The sequence below is a fragment of the Schistocerca piceifrons genome, chromosome 4 (assembly GCF_021461385.2).
Source record: "Schistocerca piceifrons isolate TAMUIC-IGC-003096 chromosome 4, iqSchPice1.1, whole genome shotgun sequence".
Classification (NCBI taxonomy): domain Eukaryota; kingdom Metazoa; phylum Arthropoda; class Insecta; order Orthoptera; family Acrididae; genus Schistocerca; species Schistocerca piceifrons.
Window position 1 is genome coordinate 540,173,584 of NC_060141.1, and position 25,827 is coordinate 540,199,410.

The 25,827-nt window shown below is 43.1% G+C and overlaps 1 protein-coding gene across 1 annotated transcript in view; it reads right to left on the reverse strand.

Moving 5' to 3' along the window:
* LOC124795987 (A disintegrin and metalloproteinase with thrombospondin motifs adt-2-like) overlaps window positions 1–25,827 on the reverse strand; it is a 178,400-nt gene that overhangs the window by 15,735 nt on the left and 136,838 nt on the right. The window contains exons 11-13 of the mRNA XM_047260067.1: window positions 24,551–24,646; window positions 12,869–12,989; window positions 10,379–10,482 (exon numbers count right to left, since the gene is read on the reverse strand). Coding sequence (XP_047116023.1) covers window positions 10,379–10,482; window positions 12,869–12,989; window positions 24,551–24,646 — 321 coding nt within the window. The remainder of the gene's footprint in view (window positions 1–10,378; window positions 10,483–12,868; window positions 12,990–24,550; window positions 24,647–25,827) is intronic.

The following is a 25,827-nucleotide window of genomic DNA, read 5'->3' on the forward strand; positions in this document are numbered from 1 at the left end:
CGTCACACGTATGGCCTTGTGACATGGCGCATTGAAAAATGCCACAGCCGTCGGGAAACATGGTCGTCATGAAGGTGAGTACGTGGTCTGCAACCAGTGTATAATACTCTTTGGCCGTCATGGCATATTGCACGAGTCCCACAGGAACCATGGATGCCCACGTGAATGTTCCCTCGAACACAATGGAGCCGCCGCCGGCTTGCCTCCCTCTCGCAGTGCAGCAAGACGACCCCAGAAAGACGATGGAGTCGTGCTCTCCAGTCGGCATAATGGAGAACGTATCGCGATTCATCAGACCATACAACGCTCTGCCACTGCGCTAACGTCCAGTGTCGATGGTCACGTGCCCATTTCAGTCGTGATTGCCGATGTCATGGTGTTAACATAGCCATGAGCATGGGTTGTCGGCTGCGGAGGCCCATCGTTAGGAGTGTTCGGTGTACTGTGTGTGCTGACACCCTTGTACTCTGCTCAGCATTTAAGTCTGATGTTAATTTCGCCACAGTTCGGCGCCAGTCATGGCTCTGAGCACTATGGGACTTAACATCTGTGGTCATCAGTCCCCTAGAACTTAGAACTACTTAAACCTAACTAACCTAAGGACATCACACACATCCATGCCCGAGGCAGGATTCGAACCTGCGACCGTAGCGGTCACGCGGTTCCAGACTGAAGCGCTTAGAACCGCACGGCCACACCGGGCGGCTGCCAGTCATGTTTCACCAGTCTGCACAGTCTACGACGTCCGACATCTGTAATGAGGGGTGACCGCCCAACCCCACGACGTCTGGAGGCGGTTTCACCTTTGTTTCGCCACATCTTTAAGACACTCACCACAGCACTCCTCGAACACCCGAAAAGTCGTGCAGTTTCCGCAATGCTCGTGCCGAGCCTCTGGGTCATCACAATCAGCCCTCAGTCAAACTCAGATAGATCGCATGCCTTCCCCATTCTACACACGGACAGCACGCTCACTGATGCTACATGCACCGTGCGAGTGTCAGACTAGTAGTCGCCGGTGTGGCCGAGCGATTCTAGGAGCTTCAGTGCGGAACCGCGCGACCGCTACGGTCGCAGGTTCGAATCCTGCCTTGGGCATGGATGTGTGTGATGTCCTTAGGTTAGTTAGGTTTAAGTAGTTCTAAGTTCTAGGGGAATGATGTCCTCAGATGTTAAGTCCTACAGTGCTCAGAACCATTTGAACCATTTTTGAACTAGCAGTCGTTCTCGCTTGGTGACGCTGCTATCGCTGGACCGGTTTATATCGATAGTAGGCCGGTGGTCATGATGTTCTGGCTGATCAGTGGATGTGTTGCTAATTTTGAATATGCATTGGGAAATGGAAGAGGAAGCAATCCGATGGTAGCTCATTCCATTAGAACAGCAACAAGGAGACGTCGATCCTATGACGTATACAATGCACCCGGCACCAACTACAGAGTCACATGTTTCCATTCACTGAGACAGTGCCGTGAGGTTTGAGATTAAACTAAGGACTTACTACACGGTCTGGAGATCATAAATCGAACGCAGTCATCTTTCATCTTTCTGGCTGCTAGCTACTGGAGATTAAAAGTTTTCCCTTCCCTCTGTCTCTCTCGCAGTACCAGTAAGAGAAAATTTCGAGTTTCTGCACGAAAAAGTGCTGGCAAACTTTCAATCATTGTGATGAACTCTGCTTAACTGCATTAATATGACATTGTTTAGGAGCAAGACTAGCATTTTCGGCAGGCTTACTCTCATTATGCAATGTCAAAATGATGGGAAATGAAGCCTATAATGAAAGATATGACTGATATACCTTGTAAAATAGAAGTAAGCAGACTGTAAAACGAGCTAAACCATAAGACTGCCTGTTATCAAACTATGAATGCTGATAGAGACTCCAGGTAAAAAGTTATTGCTAGTTCCGAAAACGACTGCTACAGACGTGTACTCCTGTACAAACAAATAATTGTGAATACTGAACAATCACTGAAGACGATAAGATAAATACTCAACACACTTCGCCGTTACTTACACATAATGAGAAGTGACACAATCAATTACTCAACAATATTTTTAATGTGAGATTTATTACCAATTTCTTTTATTATTTTATTGACCTTTATATTTTTTTTTCATACTGGATCCGGTAATTTCCATGAATGTTTGGCTATCGAAGCTGCGGGTTCCAAACAATAGATATCGAACAAGCGATTCTAAATCGATCACGTAACTGTAGTGGCGTGCTATAAGCAGTGTTTACAGTGGTCACTACAGCAACGACAAACGAAGAGCGTTGACTAAAATACTTGCAGTTGCAAAGGAAATGACTTACCTCACTCGTCGTCGACATCGTCGTCATGAGAAAGTCCATTTGACGTATAGGGAAGCATTCCCTTGTTACCATAACCTTGGTTAGACTCTGAGTATGTCAGGCAAAGATATGTGTAGAGTGTCACATGCGTCGACTTTTCCTTGCAACAGCAAGTTATGGAAATACAGATACTGAAACAAGTGGAGTTGGTCTGTTCCTCCTGGACGCCCTGCTCTTTTAATGGAACATTTCACTAATTTCCTCAGCCGCTCGATGTTCTGAGTGTACACATTGGGAACACCGGTAGACACGAACTCTACGCAATGGTTCACGAACTCGTGGTTGAATCCTTGTGCTTTCAAGGTGTTGTGGGATTGAAAGCCGTCTATAATCACTTTGCTACCGGGCAGTATAAAATGCTTTATCAAACTGACTAAAGTCACCTTGTCTCAGGAGAACGCACTTACCACAAAGCACTTCCGGGACTCTCCTACTATGCCCCCGAATACCAAAATATATTCGACTTCATTCTTTAAAGGTCCTCTCTAATTTTTCCTTCTTGCTATATGCGGCTCGTCCACTTCAACAACTTTATTTGGTTCACCGATCGGTACACTGTCGTTCTTCACTATTACGTAACGCGCATCTGTGCAGAATCTGAAATAGTCGTACACGGTATTGGTAGATAATCCAGTTTACGATGCTATTGCTTGCAGCGTATAGTCCCTACTCTAGCAAGACACAAGAATTATGCTGCTCTGGATCGATAATTTCGAATAGTCAAACCATGTATTCTTCCAGGTAGTCATTCGTGAACCACAGTTTCCAGAATGAAACTGTAAAGGAATTTCACTATTAGTACTCTTCGTACGAACTTTTATAGACTTCGCCCCACTACAGTCTCCACAGTCCCTCCTTTCGTCATCCGGTATGAGTCCATATTTCCGACAAAAATTCAAGCAATTTTCTACATTACATAATGAGAATGATTTTTCCACGTGAGGCAATCGACCGAAGAAACGTCTACTACAGCAGACATCCCGAGTCACTACTGACATGAATCGTGTATGTTTCCTTAGCAACTCACAAATAATTTACCATAACGCCCGCACCGATTTAGAATCTCACGTTCGATATCTATCGTTTGGAGCCCCCGGCTTCTGTAGGCAAACATTCTGGGAAATTAACTTGGATCCTATAATGTGCCCATTGAGAATTGTCTAACACCCCATATCTATGACGAGACTATTATGTGACACAAATGCAGTTACAAACAGTTCTCATTTGCAAGGTTGTTCATTCCCACTTTTAGAAATAATTTTTATAATGCCACTTATTTGTGGTGTTCCATAACTGTTTGTTTTATTTTTACTTCACAAATTCTTTTCACGACACTAGCATTCGCTGGACTGGCTAGCGATCAAGTCATCTTCACATGGCAGCGTTTGTCATCTGTGAACCCTGATTCAGTGCAACGAACTTCAACACTTGCGTGGTAGAATAAAGGCACACGTGGTCTACTGCCTTAAAAAACAGGTCTTTACCTAGGCAACATGAATGAAACGATTTTTATGCTCACTTCAATATTAGACGATTGAGTGATCGAAAATTAATATATTCTGAAATGTATATTTTTTAATATTATAACTAATATTATTCTACCACATGAAGAGCTATGACACATTTTATCAACTACGAGTATTGTTATTTAATGTCTTTTTTAAAACATGACTGACTTCACCTACCTGAGACGTGAAGATGAAGAAAGGAAAGTTTATACTATTTGTTTAAATTTCTTGAACGTTCATTACAATGTAACGTACACTACAAAAGTAAAGTAAACGTATTGTTTGGTCTTATGAAATATGTATTGCTATAAATTTACAGATTTACATACACATATTTATGAATTGTAAATTATAGATTGCAGCGATCAGTCGTCCTTTTTAAATTTCATTGTGCACATCTAGATTTCAGCTAGAAGCTAGCCACTCTCAGCGCATTTTTATTTTCGCTCAATGCATGTAATTGTATTCAGTGAACTGTGGATGAAGCCCGACCAACAGGGAATTACAGACACTGAGCGAAAATAATAGTTCATTGAGAATGGCTAGCTTCTATTCGAAATCTAGATCTGCACAATAAAATTTAAAAAGGACGACTGATCACTGCAATCTATAATTTACAAGTCAAATAACAGTCGCTGAGTGCAACAGCTGTCTGAATGGAAGGTAACCTTACGGACATTCATGAATTATTAAGGATTCGTATCTGTTTGAATTAGTTCTCGAAGTGAGTTGTATTGACCTGTTGAAATTCGGATTATAAATACAAATGAAAGTGATGTTCTAAAATAAGCAAAGACTGGCGCACATTTACTGTAAGTGCAGCTTAGCTTGACACACCGTGCGAGGGATGCTGGGAACGATCTCAAGGGAGTCTGGCTATCCCATCACTCCCAGCATTCCCCACACGAATTGTGGATCTAGACTGCGACTATAATAAGAACTCTGGGCCTTTCGAAGCCTACTGCCTCACTCATTTTCTTACAATGCGATATCCCACAGAGCATGTTATTTATCAAGGTATTTTCTACAAACAAAAATATTAGTATATTAAATACCCATTGATATTTATAATCTCTCTGAAGAAGATCTATATATTACACTGACGAAAAAAATTCGAAACACCAAAAAATAAGCAATGTAGAGCAATGAAATATCGGTAATAGATTTGTCTAGGTAACATACTTAAGTGATTAAAATTGCAAGACCACAGCAATTGAAAATGTGAAATGCTGGTACAATAATAGCCAATGTATCCACCGGAATGTTGAGCGCAAGAATGCAAACTTGCATGCATTGTGTTGTACAGTTGACGGAAGTCAGTTCCATGCTTGTTGCACGTGGTCGGTCAGTGCAGGGACTGTTAATGCTGTCTGTGGATGACACTGAAGATATCGTCCGATAATGTATCACGTGTGGAGACAGATCAGGTGATAAAGAAGGCCAAAGGAAAAATGTCGGCACTCTGCGAGCACCTTGGCTCACAACAGCGGTATACGGGCGAACGTTACCATTTTGGAAAGCACCCCCTGGAATACTGTTAAAGAATGGCAGCACAACAGGTCGAATCACCAGACTGACGTACTAATTTGCATGTAGGGTTCGTTAGTTAACCACGATAGAGATAGATTATAACTCTAGGTTTAGGTGTCTAGCACGCAGACAGGTTGACCTCATCCTAAGCAACGCACGGCCATCACTGGTACCGAGGCAGAACCAGCTTTTGTCAGGAAACATAGCAGACCTCTACCCTACAATCCAAAGAGTCCTCACTTGACACCACTGAAGTCGCAAATGATGGTGGTTTGGGGTCAGTGGAACGCACGCTACAAGGCGTCTGGCTCGGAGCTGTCCTTGAAGTAACCGATTTTTAATAGTTTTTGCGTTAGTATGGTGCCAACTGCTGCTCAAATAGCTGCTGTAGATACAGTACGATGCACCAGAGCCATACGCTGAACACGATGGTCCTCCCTCTCGGCGGTGGCACGTGGCCGTCCGGAGACTGGGCTTCATGCGATGGTACTCTCTTGTGACCATCGCTGCCAGCAAACAAGTGCAGTGGCTACGTTCCAGTCAAGTCTTTTTGCAATATCAGTGAAGGAATATCCAGCTTCCCTTAGCCCTATTACACGACCTCAGTGAGGTGTTTATAGCGGTGTCCCCCTTAGCCATGCGGTCTAACGCACAGCTTTCCGGATTGGGAAGGAGCGCCTGGTCCCTGGCACGAATCCGCCTGGCGGATTGGTGTCGAGGTCCGGTGAGCCGGCCAGTCTGTGGATGCTTTTTAGGCGTTTTTCCATCTGCCTCGGCGAATGCAGGCTTGTTCCCCTTATTCTGTCTCGGCTACGCCATGTCAGCGATTGCTGCGCAAACAAGTTCTCCACATACACGTACACCACCATTACTTTACCACCAAACATAAGGGTTACACTCATCTGGTGTGAGACGTTCCCTGGAAGTGGGGGTGGGGGACGGGGGGTGGGGAGTCCACTGGGGGCCGAACCGCACAATGACCCTGGGTTCGGAGTGGGGCTTCGGAGGGGTGAAGTGGACTGCGGTAGTCGTCGTGGGGTTGTGGACCACTGCGGCTGCGTCGGGGACGGAGCCTCTCCGTCGTTTCTAGGTCCCCGGTTAACATACAATACAATACAGCATCAACTTACCACGTACAGTCCAAAAGGTAACTAGCGCTCAATACCGTTACAACGTGTATTTAGAGCAAACATGATTTGCTTTCTCATAGTGACGCTACTAGCGCCATTCTTATGCGACCAGCGTGAAATTTGAATGGACATCATCTTTCATGTGTATAAACACGCCTACCAACCTTCGTCTATGCCGCACAACTCCTTCTTGGTGTTCCGATTTCTTTCCGTCAGTGTATTTGGTATTTTATTTTAGAAATGAAAGCAATTACAATGTTTAATACGAGGGCTATCCACAAAGTACATTACGTTTTGGAATTAAAAATAAATAAAGTATTGTAAATTTTTTTTATTGTATACAGATGAAAGCCACACTTCAATACTACTTTTCTACATAGTTGCCATTTAAATTAAGGCACTTATCGTAGCGATGGACGAGCTTGGAAATTCCTTCATCGTAAAATTCGGCCGCCTGCGCCTTCAACCACGTGGTTACCTCTTCTTGAAGCTGTGCGTCATTATCAAAACGCTGCATAGCCAACCACTTCTTCATTGCTGGGAATAAGTGGAAGTCGCTCGGTGCCAGGTCGGGACTGTACGGCGGATGAGGAAACAACTCCCACTTAAAAGATTCGAGAACTTCACGAGTGGCATTTGCCGTGTGGGCCCAGGCGTTGTCGTGAATCATCAAGATCTTTGAGCCCAACTTTCCCCTGCGCTTGTTTTGTATTGCTCTTCTGAGGTTGTGCAGAGTTTAGCAATACCTTTGAGAGTTTATTGTAGTGCCTCTTTACAGGAAATCTACAAAAGTCGTATTTCTACTGGGTTACTGATTAACCACGTGGTTGAAGGCGCAGGCGGCCGAATTTTACGACGAAGGAATTTCCAAGCTCGTCCATCGCTACGATAAGTGCCTTAATTTAAATGGCAACTATGTAAAAAAGTAGTATTGAAGTATGGCTTTCATCTGTATATAATAAAAAAATTTCCAATACTTTATTTATTTTTAATTCCAAAACGTAATGTACTTTGTGGATAGCCCACGTATTTTGTTGGTGATCCATTGGCAAAAATGCCAGCTGATCGAGTTTGAGGTGAGGCAGTTGATCCATTAGGAGTTTCAAAATTAGAAATAATGTAACAAGTCTGAGCAAAATTTGAGTGAAAGGATTCGCGATTCGACCCTCTGACACCATTCTCTCCGTTGTGTTACCGTTTTAATGTTGGGTAAGTTCATGGAGTTGTGCATTGCCTCCATTGGGATTTCACGTCAAGTAAACCAATTCATTCGGAGCTGGAGTTGGCATTCCATTTACATACAGCAAACACTATGTCAGTGTTTCTGGAATAAGTTTTTTTTTTAATTTCTTTTTTTAAAGCTGCAGCAGGAACGAAATAAACTTGACAAACAGAAAAAAATTGCTTAAAACTTTATTACAAGCAACAATGTATAGAGTAATAAGATTATTAGTTCAGCATCCTGTACTTTGTTTCCCCGTACGTGTGCACAAAATCTGGCGCAGTGGCGGAAAAATTATTGTGTGCCAGACATCCGTAGCTTCTGAGCTCCTCCAGAGCACGAAGCTTGAGTTGGCAAGGGTACCTAGGCGGTGGAAATGGGTGCAGAGGCAAAAAGGTCGAAATGTGCTTCACAAACGCTTCTCTTCTGGACTAATTTGAGGGTGCAAATTGCACAACACCTTTCTAAACTTTGTCCTCCATGGGCAACTACAGATTAGCTTGGAATGATTCTCTCACTCGTTAGGAATTTGACAGCTGCTGTGGATTACTGGATATCTTTGCAGACTCGTTTCTCACATCAAAATGCTCTAACGCACTATTGAAGTGCTTCTTCAGTATTCTCGAGAGTCATTCATGGTGTACAATATTATTCCGATAAACCTAGTTTACTCCTGTGAAAAGTACTCGAGGGAAATACAGGGTGTTACAAAAGGTACGGCCAAACTTTCAGGAAACATTCCTCACACTCAAAGAAAGAAAATATGTTATGTGGACATGTGTCCGGAAACGCTTACTTTCCGTGTTAGAGCTCATTTTATTACTTCTCTTCAAATCACATTAATCATGGAATGGAAACCCACAGAAACAGAACGTACCAGCGTGACTTCAAACACTTTGTTACAGGAAATGTTCAAAATGTCCTCCGTTAGCGAGGATACATGCATCCACCCTCCGTCGCATGGAATCCCTGATGCGCTGATGCAGCCCTGGAGAATGGCGTATTGTATCACAGCCGTCCACAATACGAGCACGAATAGTCTCTATATTTGGTACCGGGGTTGCGTAGACAAGAACTTTCAAATGCCCCCATAAATGAAAGTCAAGAGGGTTGAGGTCAGGAGAGCGTGGAGGCCATGGAATTGGTCCGCCTCTACCAATCCATCGGTCACCGAATCTGTTGTTGAGAAGCGTACGAACACTTCGACTGAAATGTGCAGGAGCTCCATCGTGCATGAACCACATGTTGTGTCGTACTTGTAAAGGCACATGTTCTAGCAGCACAGGTAGAGTATCCCGTATGAAATCATGATAACGTGCTCCATTGAGCGTAGGTGGAAGAACATGGGGCCCAATCAAGACATCACCAACAATGCCTGCCCAGAAGTTCACAGAAAATCTGTGTTGATGACGTGATTGCACAATTGCGTGCGGATTCTCGTCAGCCCACACATGTTGATTGTGAAAATTTACAATCTGATCACGTTGGAATGAAGCCTCATCCCGGGTTCGATTCCCGGCGGGGTCAGGGATTTTCTCTGCATCGCGATGACTGGGTGTTGTTTGATGTCCTTAGGTTAGTTAGGTTTAAGTAGTTCTAAGTTCTAGGGGACTGATGACCATAGATGTTAAGTCCCATAGTGCTCAGAGCCAATGAAGCCTCATCCGTAGAGAGAACATTTGCACTGAAATGAGGATTGACAAATTGTTGGATGAACCATTCGCAGAAGTGTACCCGTGGAGGCCAATCAACTGCTGATAGTGCCTGCACACGCTGTATATGGTACGGAAACAACTGGTTCTCCCGTAGCACTCTCCATACAGTGACGTGGTCAACGTTACCTTGTACAGCAGCAACTTCTCTGACGCTGACATTAGGGTTATCGTCAACTGCACGAAGAATTGCCTCGTCCATTGCAGGTATCCTCGTCGTTCTAGGTCTTCCCCAGTCGCGAGTCATAGGCTGTAATGTTCCGTGCTCCATAAGACGCCGATCAATTGCTTCGAACGTCTTCCTGTCGGGACACCTTCGTTCTGGATATCTGTCTCGATACAAACGTACCGCGCCACGGCTATTGCCCAGTGCTAATCCATACATCAAATGGCCATCTGGCAACTCCGCATTTGTAAACATTGCACTGACTGCAAAACCACGTTCGTGATTAACACTAACCTGTCGATGCTACGTACTGATGTGCTTGATGCTAGTACTGTAGAGCAATGAGTCGCATGTCAACACAAGCACCGAAGTCAACATTACCTTCCTTCAATTGGGCCAGCTGGCAGTGAATCGAGGCAGTAAAGTACATACTGACGAAACTAAAATGAGCTCCAACATGGAAGTTAAGTGTTTCCGGACACATGTCCACATAACATCTTTTCTTTATTTGTGTGTGAGGAATGTTTCCTGAAAGTTCGGCCGTGCCTTTTTGTAACACCCTGTGCAACAAACGTGGTAAGGAATTAGCATATTAGAAACGCAGAATCTGTTGAGAGGTTTTAGGAAAGACCCTATAGCAGTATCGCTGTTCCGGGATTAGAAAACCGTTGGTGTTTGCAGAAGGACGGAAAAATGGGGCCGAACTGCGAAATAAATAAGAATTTTTGGTTGCGACAGCTCAGCTACGAACCTTATCGTCCTTGCAGAGCACGACGTCGAAGCTGGGTCCGGGGCAGCCTTCTTCCGTGTTAACGGGTTTCGGGTTGTCGCAGCTGCGCCGCCGCCGTTGGAAACCTGCCAGCCAGAAGTATTCCGTTACCCGACTTTCATTGCATGCAATGGCTGTTGCTCTAGCAGAAATTTGCTGACACTACAAATTTTTCGTGGTATTACAAATGATAGGACACGCAGTCTGTTATGTATATTACGAAATATGAAGAATACTTGGTGAATGTAAATTTTATATTTGTCAGGAGAATCAAAAAACAACTTATCTGTTTTTGTGCATAATTTGTTTGTTTCCAAAAAATATAGAAGGTATTCTGATACCAAAGAAATATGCTGCTGACCTCTCACTCCAAAAAATAATTTACAAAAAAAATAATTTATTAAGTACGTTCTAAACATCATGCAAGGGGAGTGACTGGTTCTAAGAGCCAAAAAGGAAGTTTTTGTTTCAAGTACGATTAATACTGAGGCACTACGTTTTACGTGTGATAATACAAGTACCAAAATACAGCAATAATGTTTCAAATAGTTGCACTATAGTCAACAAACACCATTTCTCATATCATTCAAATTTGTTACAAGAGAGTAACAAATTTAGTTTCAAGAATAAATGTCTTTCAGTATTGACTTCTCTTTCTTATACAACTGCGTTCTTGGGATCAGGTGTTCCGAAGTTTAGTATAGAGCTTCCTGCGCAGCTGAGGAAGGAATGGCAACATCGTCAACAGACCTATGTGTTTTGGAATTGATGAACATGAGCGGTCAGTCAGATGAAGTATGGTGTGACATACATCACCTGTGGTATTTCCTTCTTTGGAGACACTGACATTTTTTTAGTCTTCTGTTTCAAAGTACGATTTTTTAATAACTATTGGAGATGGGTAAATATGAGAGACTTTGATCATACCGTATTTGGAGATCTTACACGCCTGCATTGACAACAACACTTCAGCAACATGTTTAAAATCAAAGAAGTCAGTTGTATGCGGTGGAAGTTCATGTAGTTGGTTCATAGTTTTAGCTGACTCAACAGTCTTCTGCAGCTCTTGTGGTACAAAGACCTTGTTTACTTATCATCTACCATGCGCCATCCAGTAACGAACGTTTGAAACATTTTCTCCTTCATTTGCCACCTTGAGGGACTGCAGCATAATACCGAGAAAAATAACACTGAAAACGTGTTACGTGAAAAATATAGCACTTAGAACATCATTTAACATTTCCACGTTTCATATGTTGGCCAAGTAACTAGTAATTCGTGTTCCGTGCACTGCTTACTTGAATTTATTTCTAATTTAAATGCTGTGTGCACACATGAGAGCGTTGTGTGTGTGTGTGTGTGTGTGTGTGTGTGTGTGTGTGTGTGTGTAGTAAATCCAAGACGCATCACATTATGAAAGCCAAACACTGGACTAGAAACAGCTGAGGAGGGAAACAAGCACGAGTTCAGCAGTAATTTGAGCTCTAGACGAGTATTGACAGGTGGGAGTGATGTATTGGTACATTCGTGGCCCACTTAGTAAAGTAAGCTTCCCGACATTAGACTCGTATTTGAGAGGCCTGGTTGAAATCCTCCTCTGGGCACCCAAACTGAGACTTTCGATGGCCGTCCTAAATAGATTAAAGTCAATGATTCTTTCGAAGAGGACACGACTTGATCCTCTGTGTGCGAATGCTTGTTGCTCAGAGCTTGTCATTGGGGCGTTGAAACACCATCGTCCGACATCTGAATATCTCGTGAGCGTTTGTATGTACAAGTAGTGTGGTTGATGTAAATGTCAGTTATTCAAAATGACAGTCAGAATCGCATTATTTATTTAGCTGTCAACCGGTTTCAACCCGCGATGGGGTCATCTTCAGGGCAATTTACACCAACCGTGCACAGGCAGGGTGACGACTCCAGCGAGCGACCAAATGGTGTAAATTGCCCTGAAGATGACCCCATCGCGGGTTGAAACCGTTTGGCGGCAAGTTAAATAATGCGATTGTGACTGTCATTTTGAATAATTTTTTATAAGTAAATTAATCGCTGTTTATCTCCATACAACTATGTTGTCTAAAAATTAATGTAAATGTCCCGCCATTACCAGGCACCGAGCGCGATGACGTAAAACGCAATGACTTAGACTCGAATTCTCGTTCACTAGGCTTGAAATCACTGTATAGCACTCAGTACTTAGGTTTTCTGTTCTTTCTCGGCGTTCCTGTGACTAATGTCTCTTTAACAAGGCCACATTCAGCACCCATTTCGGTCCCCCTCGTAGTTAGTGCTCTATCTCTAAAGATGTCGACGTTGGCAGGAAGATAAAATCGAATCATCCTCCATAAACCCGGCTCCGCCCTTGTGAATTATCCATTCAGGTTATGAAAGTTATGGCCTTTCTGTGATGAAAGTGGTGCCTTACAGAGAAGCAAATTGAATGTCATCCACTGGTTAACAAGACGAACTCACCTTTGGATTTGATGATGCAGCCCGAGGTGCAAGCTTCCGGTTTCCAGGCGCTCCAGCCCCCCTTCACGACCTTGGGTGGCTTCTTGCGTTTGGCTGGCACACACGACCCTCCCTGGCACCACTGCAACAGCACGCACCAACAGCTCGTCACGGGGAGGCACGACGGAAAAAGCTCCTCAGCATCGTTACTGTGGCCTATACACGGCAAACGTCACTCAAACCTAACAGCAACGTGCCGACTCGTTTTTCTTAAAACAGATTGAGTTCAAGAGCGCGCATACCGGCTTCCACTTAACAAAATTCTCAGAAGACTCTCTTCCTGAAGTGACACGTCTCAAACTGTGGGAAGAACACGCACAGGTGCAAGGGTTCGGCACCTGGGCTTTATAATGGAAATTACGCCATCCTTCCCACTACAAACGCTAAACCTACTATGCTGCATACACACTGAAAATATGGGATAGCCGTGTAGATATTCGTTAGCGGAAAATAACGACACTCGATTCAGTCAAGTAACAAACGAAAAATCTCGATGATCAGGCTATTTACAGGCCATAACATCGCTATGTCGTGCACTGGACGAATATTATAAAATAAAGTTGAGTGGTGCATTCTTTACAATGATCTTTCCTTCGTGGGGGATCACAGTCATAGAGAATTTTTTGAAAGAAATTTTATATATAGTGTGGTTTAGTGTAGCGTATTTAGCAGTTAATATATTCTTATGACCTGCATCTATCACTTGCGCTCATCTGATGAACAGAAGTGATGGATGCAGGTCACAAGCATATATTAGCTAGTAAATACTCCACACTGTATGTTACTGATCTCTCAGCCATATTTTATACACTTGTATTCTCTACAACGACAACTGGTTTCTAAGACCAGAAAAATACTTTTTCAACGATGATATGTCACAGACACGTCAGACAGATTTTAACACGTCAATATGCACTTGAAAACGGCTACAAATCCGAAATAATGACTGTGTACAATAAAAAGGAGTCAAAATGAGTAAATTTCTTTCAAAAAAGTTTCTTTATACTTATCACCAATATAATTTTTTTTTTCAGTAGAAATTCTGAGAACAATTCTTCTGGAATTTCATTACAGATGACTTATTTAAGCAACTGCTCCTGTCAGATTTTTATTGAAGAAACCACACAGGATAAAGGAGTAGAAAAATCTGGCTTGGATGAGAATGAATAAAGTGGAAAGAGATTATTGTTTGGTTGCAAATATTTACAAGCCGTGAATATCAAGAAACACAAAACTAAAATACTATCCCATACAAGTCCATGCAGAAAAGTAATACCTCTGAAATTTTAATGTGAGAACTATTTAAACTTCTTAAATAAAACAAACGTTATTGACGTTCTACATCTTTATTTTCTGTAGCTCAAAAAGTAGCCCTCTGCCGCTAGAGGGCTCCGGATTGTAGCATGTAACGTGGCGGGGTGAAACGTAACTATATCGGTGCGTGAGAAACAGCGTTCTGTAATCGAGATTCTTATTGGAAGAGTTCGTTCACACATGGTGGACCCTCTCCTTGAGCATTACAATGCTAGACGACACACGAGCGCTACGACGTCTGTAAGGACCAGACGCCTTGCGTCCACTGTCATCGATCAATAGTCCATAAAGTCCCGACTTGGCCCATCCGATTTTCACCTGTTTCCAAAACTTAAAGAACCCCTTCGAGGACTTCTCTTGGATAGTGATGAATCAGTGCAAGCAGAACCGAGGTTGTGACTCCATCAACGAAGTCAAACATTCTAAAGTGACGGTATCAACACTCTGCCCTCTCTATGGAAGAAATGTGGTCGTAGCCATGGTGACTAAGTTGAAAAATAAATATGAGGACATGAAGAACAAAGATATGGAATATTAATGAAGTTTGTTTTATTTCAACATCTTTAAGGACTTTCACTTAAAAAATTCGGAGGCATTACTTTCCAGCACGTCCTTGTAGTTGCTTTGATGCGTGTGTAGGGGAGAGATGTTCCTTGGCACCTTTTTCATCCTTCCTCCTCTAACCAGCCTTCTAATAGAAGTTTAATATGTTTTCCTATCAGATTTTTAAATCTCGGCATTTACTTTTGAAGTGATGCAGGCTTTCCTTGACATTACAGAAATTACTACAAAAAGTTAAGGTTTGCCAAAATGAGAAAACATTTTCCAAGGTACAATATGGTCGTTCACCTACGAACAAATATTCCAGTGAAGTTTAAAAGCGTTGCAATCGTCTTTCTGTTACATTATTACTGTACTACACTCCTACAACCAGTAAGTGAAGTCAAATTAATCAGAAGTGATATCAAAAACCAGTTACAAGTTAAAACAGGTTTTGAAGTAGAAGCTTACAGAAATTAACACAAATTTCTACTTTAAAGGCAGGTGAAATTGTTAAAGCATTAAAGAAACTCAGTTCATTTTCATGCATTATGTGTTCGATGGAAAATACCTTCTACTTCAAAGTACAAGACGGTCTATGAACGGTGAAATATGACTTACCTATCCACATAGCATATAAATAGTTCTAAAAATATATAGCGTTTTATTCACCATAAAATTCTGTAGCTCAAAAAGTAATTTCAGCTCAGTTGCAAATAAATTTTTATTCCGTTTTACCAGTCTCAATAAATTAATTTGTCATCTTTAGAAGTCTACGAAATTAGGTATATTACAAATCTTTAGACCTTGGCTATACATTTATGTAAAGTATACGAAGTATACCACAGAAACTTACTTAGTTAAGCAGACGTCAGTATCTTCTTCATGGGAGCCTAATGTCATGATAAGCGCAAAAATGTGATAATTGTAAACACAGACTGACAATTTACAGTAAGCCAAATAAAAGTATATTTCCCAGCAGATGGCTGAATTTTATTTTGAGATATATGCTACAGTCACTGAAAACTACGGAGGTGAATAAAACTGAAAAAGGAACAATATATTAAAAATAGCTTCAATATATTAAACGGCACTGAAATGTGCCGAACGCGAAATATTTGCCAACGCTGCACAAAACAGAGCGTTATGTCTAACATCAGCAAAAACTATAAAAATGGCAGAAGCTGCTTATGGCCATCTCTAGTGCGCATTCCTTCATGTGAGTTTAAAATCAAACACCAGACTGAAGTACAGAGCAAATACCATCATGTTATCCTAGGTACACTATGCTCATCGTACAACACTCTTCCGTATGCTTAACAAAGAACTATAAACTAGATAGAGCTACTTGAAACACAGATTATTGGAGAAATGATGGGTGAAATACAAACTGCAGTTGGTTGGAAAATGAAAATAAATGAGAGGATCTATCAAAGTATACGACAAAATCAGGAATTGTGGCGAAGCGATAGTTATTCTTTTTTGGACGCATCTGCAGAATGAATCAAGACAGGCTAATGAAACGAAAGTTTGCTGTATTTCTGGAAAAAGAAGTTTTAAATGGTGTGTTGTGTAATAAAAATTAGCTACTATCATGAACAATTAACTAAAGCCCTCAACTATGAAGCTATGCAGTTGTCGATGAACATTTATGTCGCAGAAAACAAATTAGAAGCACTCAGTGTAACGATGTAATAACAGACACACACAGTTACTTAGAGTACGCGCAATGGAAATGTACTTTGCATAGCTAGTTATTTAAACATCAACCAGTGGGTAATAATTCTTCAAAATTCTGCCCAAAAATTATATAGTATGTTATGCTTTCAACTTACAGCCAAAAGTCTTGCAATGAGGATGATTCCTCCTATCCGTAATCTTTGCATATACGCTTAGAAAGAAAACTCATTGAAATACTTAATTAAACCACATAGACCACACTGTAGTTTAAGAAAAAATTCTCCACTTACTACCGTAAGCAGAAAGCCCCTTGCCATTATGTGTTCCACAAGTCATCTCATTAATATACCAGAGCACGGTGTATTGTCTTCAGAAATCATCAGTCTTACAGAACAGCATCTGATGACTTTCCTTTCTTCACCTGTAACCTGAATCCATGCGAAGAACAGAATGTTTACTGCTAATGGTTTGCGACAGTAGCGTACGATTATTTCAGTTAATAACTGTTCATGTCACATCTGAGCAGAGATGTGGAGAGAATTGAAGCAATAAGCGCGGACGGATGGCAGCATGTTGCTATTTTACGTGCAGACATTCACAAAGCCCGCGTGGATTCTCAGTGCAGTTAATACAAGTAAGTTTATCAAAGTAGCGAAACTCCATATTCTCAATACACGACTTCTTGTATGCAAAAATTAATCATTTCTAATGCTGGAGAGAATGATAATTCTGAATCTACAACATGAGGGATTGAAAGGCATTACTCGATAGTAGATAAGGCTCCATTTCACTAAAAGTGTCCGAGCTATGCATCTTCGTTCCACTATCCAGAAGGATACCTTCGCAACTTCTGTACACAGCATGATCGCAAAATAACTGTGCAGATAATTAGAAAGCTCGACTGAAATAACCGCTACATCACGTGCTAGACTCTTTAACCAATAATTGAAAAGATCTCACCCATAATCTTTAACACTGTAAAAACTCCGAATCAGCTCGCACTGACATCAAACTGTTGCAGCACATGTCACTACCCCTGCCGGGTAGTCCACCATTCTGTCACAATGGCGTATCAATGAGCCTGCATCTAGGCGAGGCCAGTAAGAATTTCGGCAGTTGTCGCTGGATTCCTGGCGACCATGCTATTTTGCCACTACTCATCACGTCTCTTCACGTGCGCCAATCGTACATAACGATGACATTACCCTGCATGAGGAGACAACGAGTTGGGCATCCGTTTATCACCCATAATATCAGCCAGTAGCGCGGAATCGTTGTCGTAATCCATGACGCTTTATAACTCGCAGTTCAGAGAGTCAAAACACAGTTCAGTGGGAGCTCACTAGAGTTCATCATCTGCGGAGCCAAGAGTTCAGGGTTCCGCGACTACTTAAGGTTTATCGCCGGCGGCCCGGAGTCTGTCTTCGCCAGTTCTATGTCAGAGAATATCATCTAAGCAGGCTGGAGCTTGCTTTAGCACTAGTGGGGAGGAAGCCGCTACTGGTCCAGAATCTGCCGGCCACAAGTCAACAGGTCACGAGGGTAGGGACCATCACAGTCTTTCCAGCAACGTGGTAACTGATTTTTGTCTCTGTACGGGTGTTTAGTACTGGAAGCGACCGTTTATGGAGCTTAGTACTCAGGACATGTTCCTGTACTTGTAGTAATTATTTGTGTGTAGCGGTGTTGCACAAAACATACAAACCGGATAAGACAAGAAGGAGAACTGACCCACTTGCCTCCCGAATCGGACACCAGGAACAGACTCCGACACCGAATCCAGACGCAGATGGGTGGAAACGCAATGAAAACTACACACATCAAAAAAATTTTGCATCATGCCGTTTTCCAGAACTGAAGATAGACATTGACTGTGGATATTGTATCACAGACACAGTCCCTTTGACTGTTCAGAGATGTCATTAAACCCGCCCAAAGATGTAAACAACCATGCATGAGCAGCGCCTATTATACGGAGGGGTCCGACAGCCGATCAGTTCTAGTCATTCCACCAGGAAGGAGAGACACGGCTCGTGTTGTCTGTAGTTCAACCATGCCTAGGCGGTCAACACTGCGGTTCGATCGCGTCCGCAAGTTTACTTTGTGCCGGGAAGGGCTCTCAAGAAGGGAAGTGTCCAGGATTCTCGCAGTGAACTTAAGCGAAGCTATTCGGACATGGAGAAGACACAGAGAGATAGGTACTGTCGATGACATTCCTTGCTCAGGCCGACCAAGGGCTACTAATGCAATGGATGAACGCTATCAACGGATTATGGCTCCGAGGAACCCTGACAGCAACGCCACCCTGTTGAATAATGCTTTTCGTGCAGTCGCAGGACGTCGTGTTACGACGCAGACTGTGCGCAATAGGCTGCATTATGCGCAACTTCACTCCCGACGACCATGGCGAAGTCCATCTTTGCAGTCACGAGACCATGCAGCGCGGTACAGATAGGCACAACAATATGCCAAATGCAACGCTCAGGATTAGCATCACGTTCCCTTCACCGATGAGTGTCGCACATGCCTTCAACCAGACAATCGTCGGAGACGTGTTTGGAGGCAACCCGGTCAGGCTGAATGCCTTAAACACACTGTCAAGCGAGTGCAGCAAGATGGGGGTTCCCTGCTGTTTTGGGGTGGCATTGTGCGGGGCCGACGTACGCCGCTGGTGGTCATGGAAGGCGCCGTAACAGCTGTACGATAAGTGAAAGCCATCCTCCGACCTACAGAGCAACCATATCGGTAGCATATTGGCGAGGCGTTCGTCTTCATGGATGAAAATTCGCGCCCCCATCGTGTACATCTTGCGAACGAATTCCTTCAGGATAACGACATCGCTCGACTACAGTCGCCAGCATGTTCTCCAGTCATGAACCCTATCGAACATGCCTGGGATAGATTGAAAAGGGCTGTTTATGGACGACGTGACTCACCAACCGCTCTGAGGGATCTACGTCGAATCGCCGTTGAGGAATAGGAAAATCTGGACCAACAGTGCCTTGATGAACTTGTGGGTAGTATGCCACGACAAATACAGACATGCATCAATACAAGAGGACGTGCTCCTGGGTACTAGAGGTACCGGTGTGTACAGCAAGCAATCTGGACCACCATCTCTGAAGGTCTCGCTGTATGGTGGTACAACATGCAATGTGTGATTTTAATGAGCAATAAAAAGGGAGGATATGATGTTTAGGCTGATCTCTATTCTAATTTTCTGTACAGGTTCCGGAACTCTCGGAACCGAGGTGATGCATAACTTTCCTTGATGTGTGTATATCGGGTTATGGTTCCAGCCCTGCGGACGTTTTCCATTGCCTGACAGCCCAACAGGCCTCCAAAGATACAAAAACCATCATTGGTGTCACACAGCGAGCGCTCAAAGAACTTGCTTCTACTAATTTAAGCTGATCATACCACAAAAACATACAAATATTGCAAAGTTAAACGCGCGATTAAGAAAAGCTGAAATATTAGGCACAACATAGTGAAAGTGCATATTATAATCAAGAAAGAAACAACGTCAAAGAATCGTAATAAAACTTAATTAAGAATAAAAGAGCGAATTTAGAAGACTTGCAAGACATCTATATCTATATCCGAATCCCGCTCCAGCTACTGCCGGGTCTGGGTGCTCATGAGTCCTCTCCATTTGGCTCGGTCCTCCCACCACTTTTCTTCCTCCACTTGTTGCCAGGTCACACCTCTCCTTTCTACAGATATTCTCACTCCCATTTTCCACCGTGTTCTTGGGCGCCCTCTAGGTCTTTTCCCATCCATCTTTAGTTCTTCCATAATTTTGGGGAGTCTCTGCCCATGCATCCTCTTAACATGCCCATACCATCTTAATCTCTTTCTTTCAATTTCCTCTCTCATACTTTCTTGTTTGAGGTCCTTTCTAATCTCTACATTCCTTACTCTGTCCATTCTTGTTTTTCCCTTAACTGCTCTGAGAAATTTCATTTCCCCTACTTGCAGTCTGCTCCAGTCCCTTTCTGTCATTGTCCATGTTTCTCCACCATATGTGACAATAGGGACGTAATAATTCTTATACATAAGGAGTTTTGCTCTTTCTGAAACTTCATTACTCCAAATCAGGTGTTTTATTGTTTGGTAGAAATTGCCTCCCTTCCGTAACCTCCTATTAATTCCGTTAGTTATTCTTCCATCCCTAGATATTTCACTCCCTAAATAAGTAAAACTTTCTACCACTTTGAGGGGTTCTCCATTCAAGGCAATATTTCCGTTGATTCCTTTCTCTGTTCCAAATACCATTACTTCATTCTTGTCTTTATTTGTTTTTAATCCAAACCTTTCCATTATTTCCTTCCACGCATCAAGCTGTAACTGTACATCTACCTCTTTATCACCCCATATTACCATATCATCTGCAAAAATCATATTTTTGTCTTTTTCTTTTACTATATCTTTAACTGCCCTATTCATTCCCTCCATCACAACATTAAAAAGTGCAGGAGATAGAATACTTCCTTGCTTAAGCCCTTGTCTTATTTCGAAGTATTCAGAGTTCCCCCAATGGTGTTCTAATTCTACAGTTGTGTCCTCTGTACATCGTTGGCTCTTACTTGCAAGACATAAGACATAATAAATTGGAAACAACGTGGACAGAAGCAAGAAAAAGACAACATGGGGAAGACGAAGGAGTATACTTGCAAGACATAAGACATAATAAATTGGAAACAACATGGGCAGAAGAAAGAAAAAGACAACATGGGGAAGATGAAGGAGTAGTGGAAAAATAAGAACCAAAGAAAGAAGAGGAACAAGTTATTACGTGATCCCATTTCGTCAATATTCCCTGAAAGTACGATCAGGACCGACTAACTGCCGTGTCGTCCTGTGAAAATGCTGTCAATGGATGCCGTATGGAGGGGCATGGCATCAACACAGCGCTCTTACGGACGTTGTAGGCTTTCTTGACCTTGGAGCCACAGCTCCTCATTCAAGTATCTCCTGAATTGGCATCACGAGGCTGAGTGCACCCTGTTTTAGTCCTCCGACAAAGGAAAAATTCCTGGCAGTACCAGCATGAGAACCAGCGCCATCCGCATAGCAGTCAGACACGCTGCCCATTGAGCTACGGACAGTTAGTCAACACGAAGGTTTAAAATACACTCCTGGAAATGGAAAAAAGAACACATTGACACCGGTGTGTCAGACCCACCATACTTGCTCCGGACACTGCGAGAGGGCTGTACAAGCAATGATCACACGCACGGCACAGCGGACACACCAGGGACCGCGGTGTTGGCCGTCGAATGGCGCTAGCTGCGCAGCATTTGTGCCCCGCCGCCGTCAGTGTCAGCCAGTTTGCCGTGGCATACGGAGCTCCATCGCAGTCTTTAACACTGGTAGCATGCCGCGACAGCGTGGACGTGAACCGTATGTGCAGTTGCCGGACTTTGAGCGAGGGGGTATAGTGGGCATGCGGGAGGCCGGGTGGACGTACCGCCGAATTGCTCAACACGTGGGGCGTGAGGCCTCCACAGTACATCGATGTTGTCGCCAGTGGTCTGCGGAAGGTGCACGTGCCCGTCGACCTGGGACCGGACCCCAGCGACGCACGGATGCGCGCCAAGACCGTAGGATCCTACGCAGTGCCGTAGGGGACCGCACCGCCACTTCCCAGCAAATTAGGGACACTGTTGCTCCTGGGGTATCGGCGAGGACCATTCGCAACCGTCTCCATGAAGCTGGGCTACGGTTCCGCACACCGTTAGGCCGTCTTCCGCTCACGCCCCAACATCGTGCAGCCCGCCTCCAGTGGTGTCGCGACAGGCGTGAATGGAGGGACGAATGGAGACGTGTCGTCTTCAGCAATGAGAGTCGCTTCTGCCTTGGTGCCAATGATGGTCGTATGCGTGTTTGGCGCCGTGCAGGTGAGCGCCACAATCAGGACTGCATACGACCGAGGCACACAGGGCCAACACCCGGCATCATGGTGTGGGGAGCGATCTCCTACACTGGCCGTACACCACTGGTGATCGTCGAGGGGACACTGAATAGTGCACGGTACATCCAAACCGTCATCGAACCCATCGTTCTACCATTCCTAGACCGGCAAGGGAACTTGCTGTTCCAACAGGACAATGCACGTCCGCATGTATCCCGTGCCACCCAACGTGCTCTAGAAGGTGTAAGTCAACTACCCTGGCCAGCAAGATCTCCGGATCTGTCCCCCATTGAGCATGTTTGGGACTGGATGAAGCGTCGTCTCACGCGGTCTGCACGTCCAGCACGAATGCTGGTCCAACTGAGGCGCCAGGTGGAAATGGCATGGCAAGCCGTTCCACAGGACTACATCCAGCATGTCTACGATCGTCTCCATGGGAGAATAGCAGCCTGCATTGCTGCGAAAGGTGGATATACACTGTACTAGTGCCGACATTGTGCATGCTCTGTTGCCTGTGTCTATGTGCCTGTGGTTCTGTCAGTGTGATCATGTGATGTATCTGACCCCAGGAATGTGTCAATAAAGTTTCCCCTTCCTGGGACAATGAATTCACGGTGTTCTTATTTCAATTTCCAGGAGTGTAGTTGGGTGGTTGTACGAGCACCTTTTTCCCAGGATGACTAAGTTTTCAGCTGCTAGAAACTGTGATACAGAAGTAGTTTCATATCTTACATTATAAGCGTAAATATTCTTATTTTTAGAAAAATACGTTAAAAGCTTAAAGTTTCACAGCGCACAGTTACATCAGCTTCTATGTTGCTGGCAGTCCGCAGAGCTTACTAAGTGCTTGTGGAGTGATTACTTACAGTATTATACCGTATATAACGATACAATATCTGGAAGAGGAGGGAATGGATTAATCAGGCTACCTGTATCAACACACGTACTGCTCATTCAGTCTTGTCAATTAAATGATTGCACAATGCTAATGTAAGGATTGGTGTGAAAGAAGGAAGGACCTGTCCTGTCTTACCAATAGTTTAAAGTCACACCAAACCCAGTGATTAATCATGCATGTCCTGATCTGTCTATTTTCTCCAGATAATCTGCGGTCACATATCCTGTTTATGATTAGCCTTGATGGTTCTAGAACTTTAAAAAATCGCAAAGTTATCACATGCACTCTTCTCAGATGAACAAGCAATGTGTCTGGGAAGTGTCACCCAAGTTCTTATACCTCGAGGCAATGACGCCTTATGGCAGAGAATGTTGCAGCAAGCGACCATCATCGCATGGTCTCATATTCCCAATCGTAAAACTAGACTTTCTCCCCGAGAGTAATTGTAATTATCTTTTAAGAGCAAGCAGTTGAATAAAAACGTGGTCAATGACAAATAATTTGTTTCATGATTAGCCATTAAGCATTGGTGGAGAATATGATTAACTAACGACAGAGACGTGAAGATAACGTTACATAATTTTTAGTGACTTTCGGTAAGCTCATCATTTTGTTGTTTATATCAGGTCAACTTTATTTCCAAACATCACCATTCATGAATCGCGTATTCCAATTTGGAAGTTTATATTATTCCGAGTAAGATTTCTACTACTCAGGGAAGTCAACACATAGCTGTACGAGTAAAATACTCTGCATTTTACTATGTATCTCTACAGATTCAGACAGTAAACTTCGATATGGAAAAAACAAGCAAATTGAATTGTGACTGAAATGTGTGTTGAATCACTTAACACACTGTCCTATGAAAGACGTCATGTCTTTACGATCATTGGCTTCAGTATGTTGCATGAAAAACAAATTTTGATAAAATTAAAATTTCTAAAATTTATATCGGGTAAAGTGAAGCAAGATCTAATTATGAAGTTTGCAAAATATTTGGTACAAATACTAAGTGACTGATTCACAAGTAATTATGTATCATACTTTATTTTAACCCATCATTAGACAGTAATAATTTTCAGGAGTAACAATTACAGTCTGAAACAGAGGATCAGAAAATGAATTACTTAATCAAAATGGCTGCCAACTGATACAGCGTACATGAGCCATTAAGACGACTACGAAGGCAACTTTGATAAGGAATTGGGAATAATTTCCAACAGGTTTTCTGCCGCGGATTACCAAGATGTTGTGAACAATGGAAGATACTAAGCGGTGCCAGGCTGTAACTCACCTTGTCTTTCCCACAGGTGGTGCCTTCCAGGGCAGGGCCGGCGAAGTAAAACCCAGACCTATGAGGCGTCCTACACTTCAGGTTCTGGCAGATATCCTGTAAGTAAACACACAAAAGTGTTCTCATACCTTGTTATGGATAAATGCGAACACTGTAGAAGGATTTGCAAGTTACGCTTATCAACTGCTGACTAAAATAACATACAGAACATTCAAGGAAATGTTGAAAACTTATGGGTGCATATGAGTTTGGTTTAAGAAAGATAGAATTTAACCGAGAAGCAATTCTGAAGTCTCGCTTATTAATGGAAGGCATTTGTGCACGCATAAAGAAGCTTCGACACAGTGCAAGGTGGAATAATATATTCACAATCCTGAGAAGTCTGGGTCTAAGGTACATAGACAAGCAGTTAATCTACAATAGCTAAAAAAATCCACGTGAGAGTAATTAAAGTGTAGGGAAAAGAAAGGCAAGTTAGTGTTAAAAAAGTTGTAAGGCAGTGGTATCGTAATCAACACTGTTATTGAATTTGCATGCCAAAAAGACAATGGAAGATGTCAAAGAAAATTTTGTGAAGAGGAATAAGAGCACAAGGAGAGCAGATTCCAGCGCGAAGATTCACGTACGACGTACTGTCCGGCCGGAGGAGTAAGGAAGGCTTAGAAGATCTGCTGAAAGGAATGGGCAGAATAAGTAGCACAAAATATAATATAAAGGCTACTTTGACGAAGAGTAACAGAAGGCAGGGTAATGACTTGCTTTTTAACCAAACTTCTGAACTATGCAATAATGGAAGAACTGAAATATTTCTCCTGGTTGAAGCTGGCAAAAAGTCACACAGGAGACGTGTGACCATTATGTCACTCCTAAGAAAGTATTATTTCATTGCTTGTTTGGCTGCTCTTAATACTCCAGTTGTTAAAACCTCATTCGTTTAGGTGTTCCTGGTATAGCCCATCGCCAGAACACCAGAAAATGGGTCTCGCTCAGCTCCAATGTTAAGATAGTAATTATGTTACTCGATACGTTGTGTTAAATCTTTTTATCAGATGCTGGGCTATATTCGAGAAGCCGGCCGCGGTGGTCTAGCGGTTCTGGCGCTGCAGTCCGGAACCGCGGGACTGCTACGGTCGCAGGTTCGAATCCTGCCTCGGGCATGGGTGTCTGTGATGTCCTTAGGTTAGTTAGGTTAAAGTAGTTCTAAGTTCTAGGGGACTTATGACCTAAGATGTTGAGTCCCATAGTGCTCAGAGCCAAATGTTGCGTTATATTCGAGA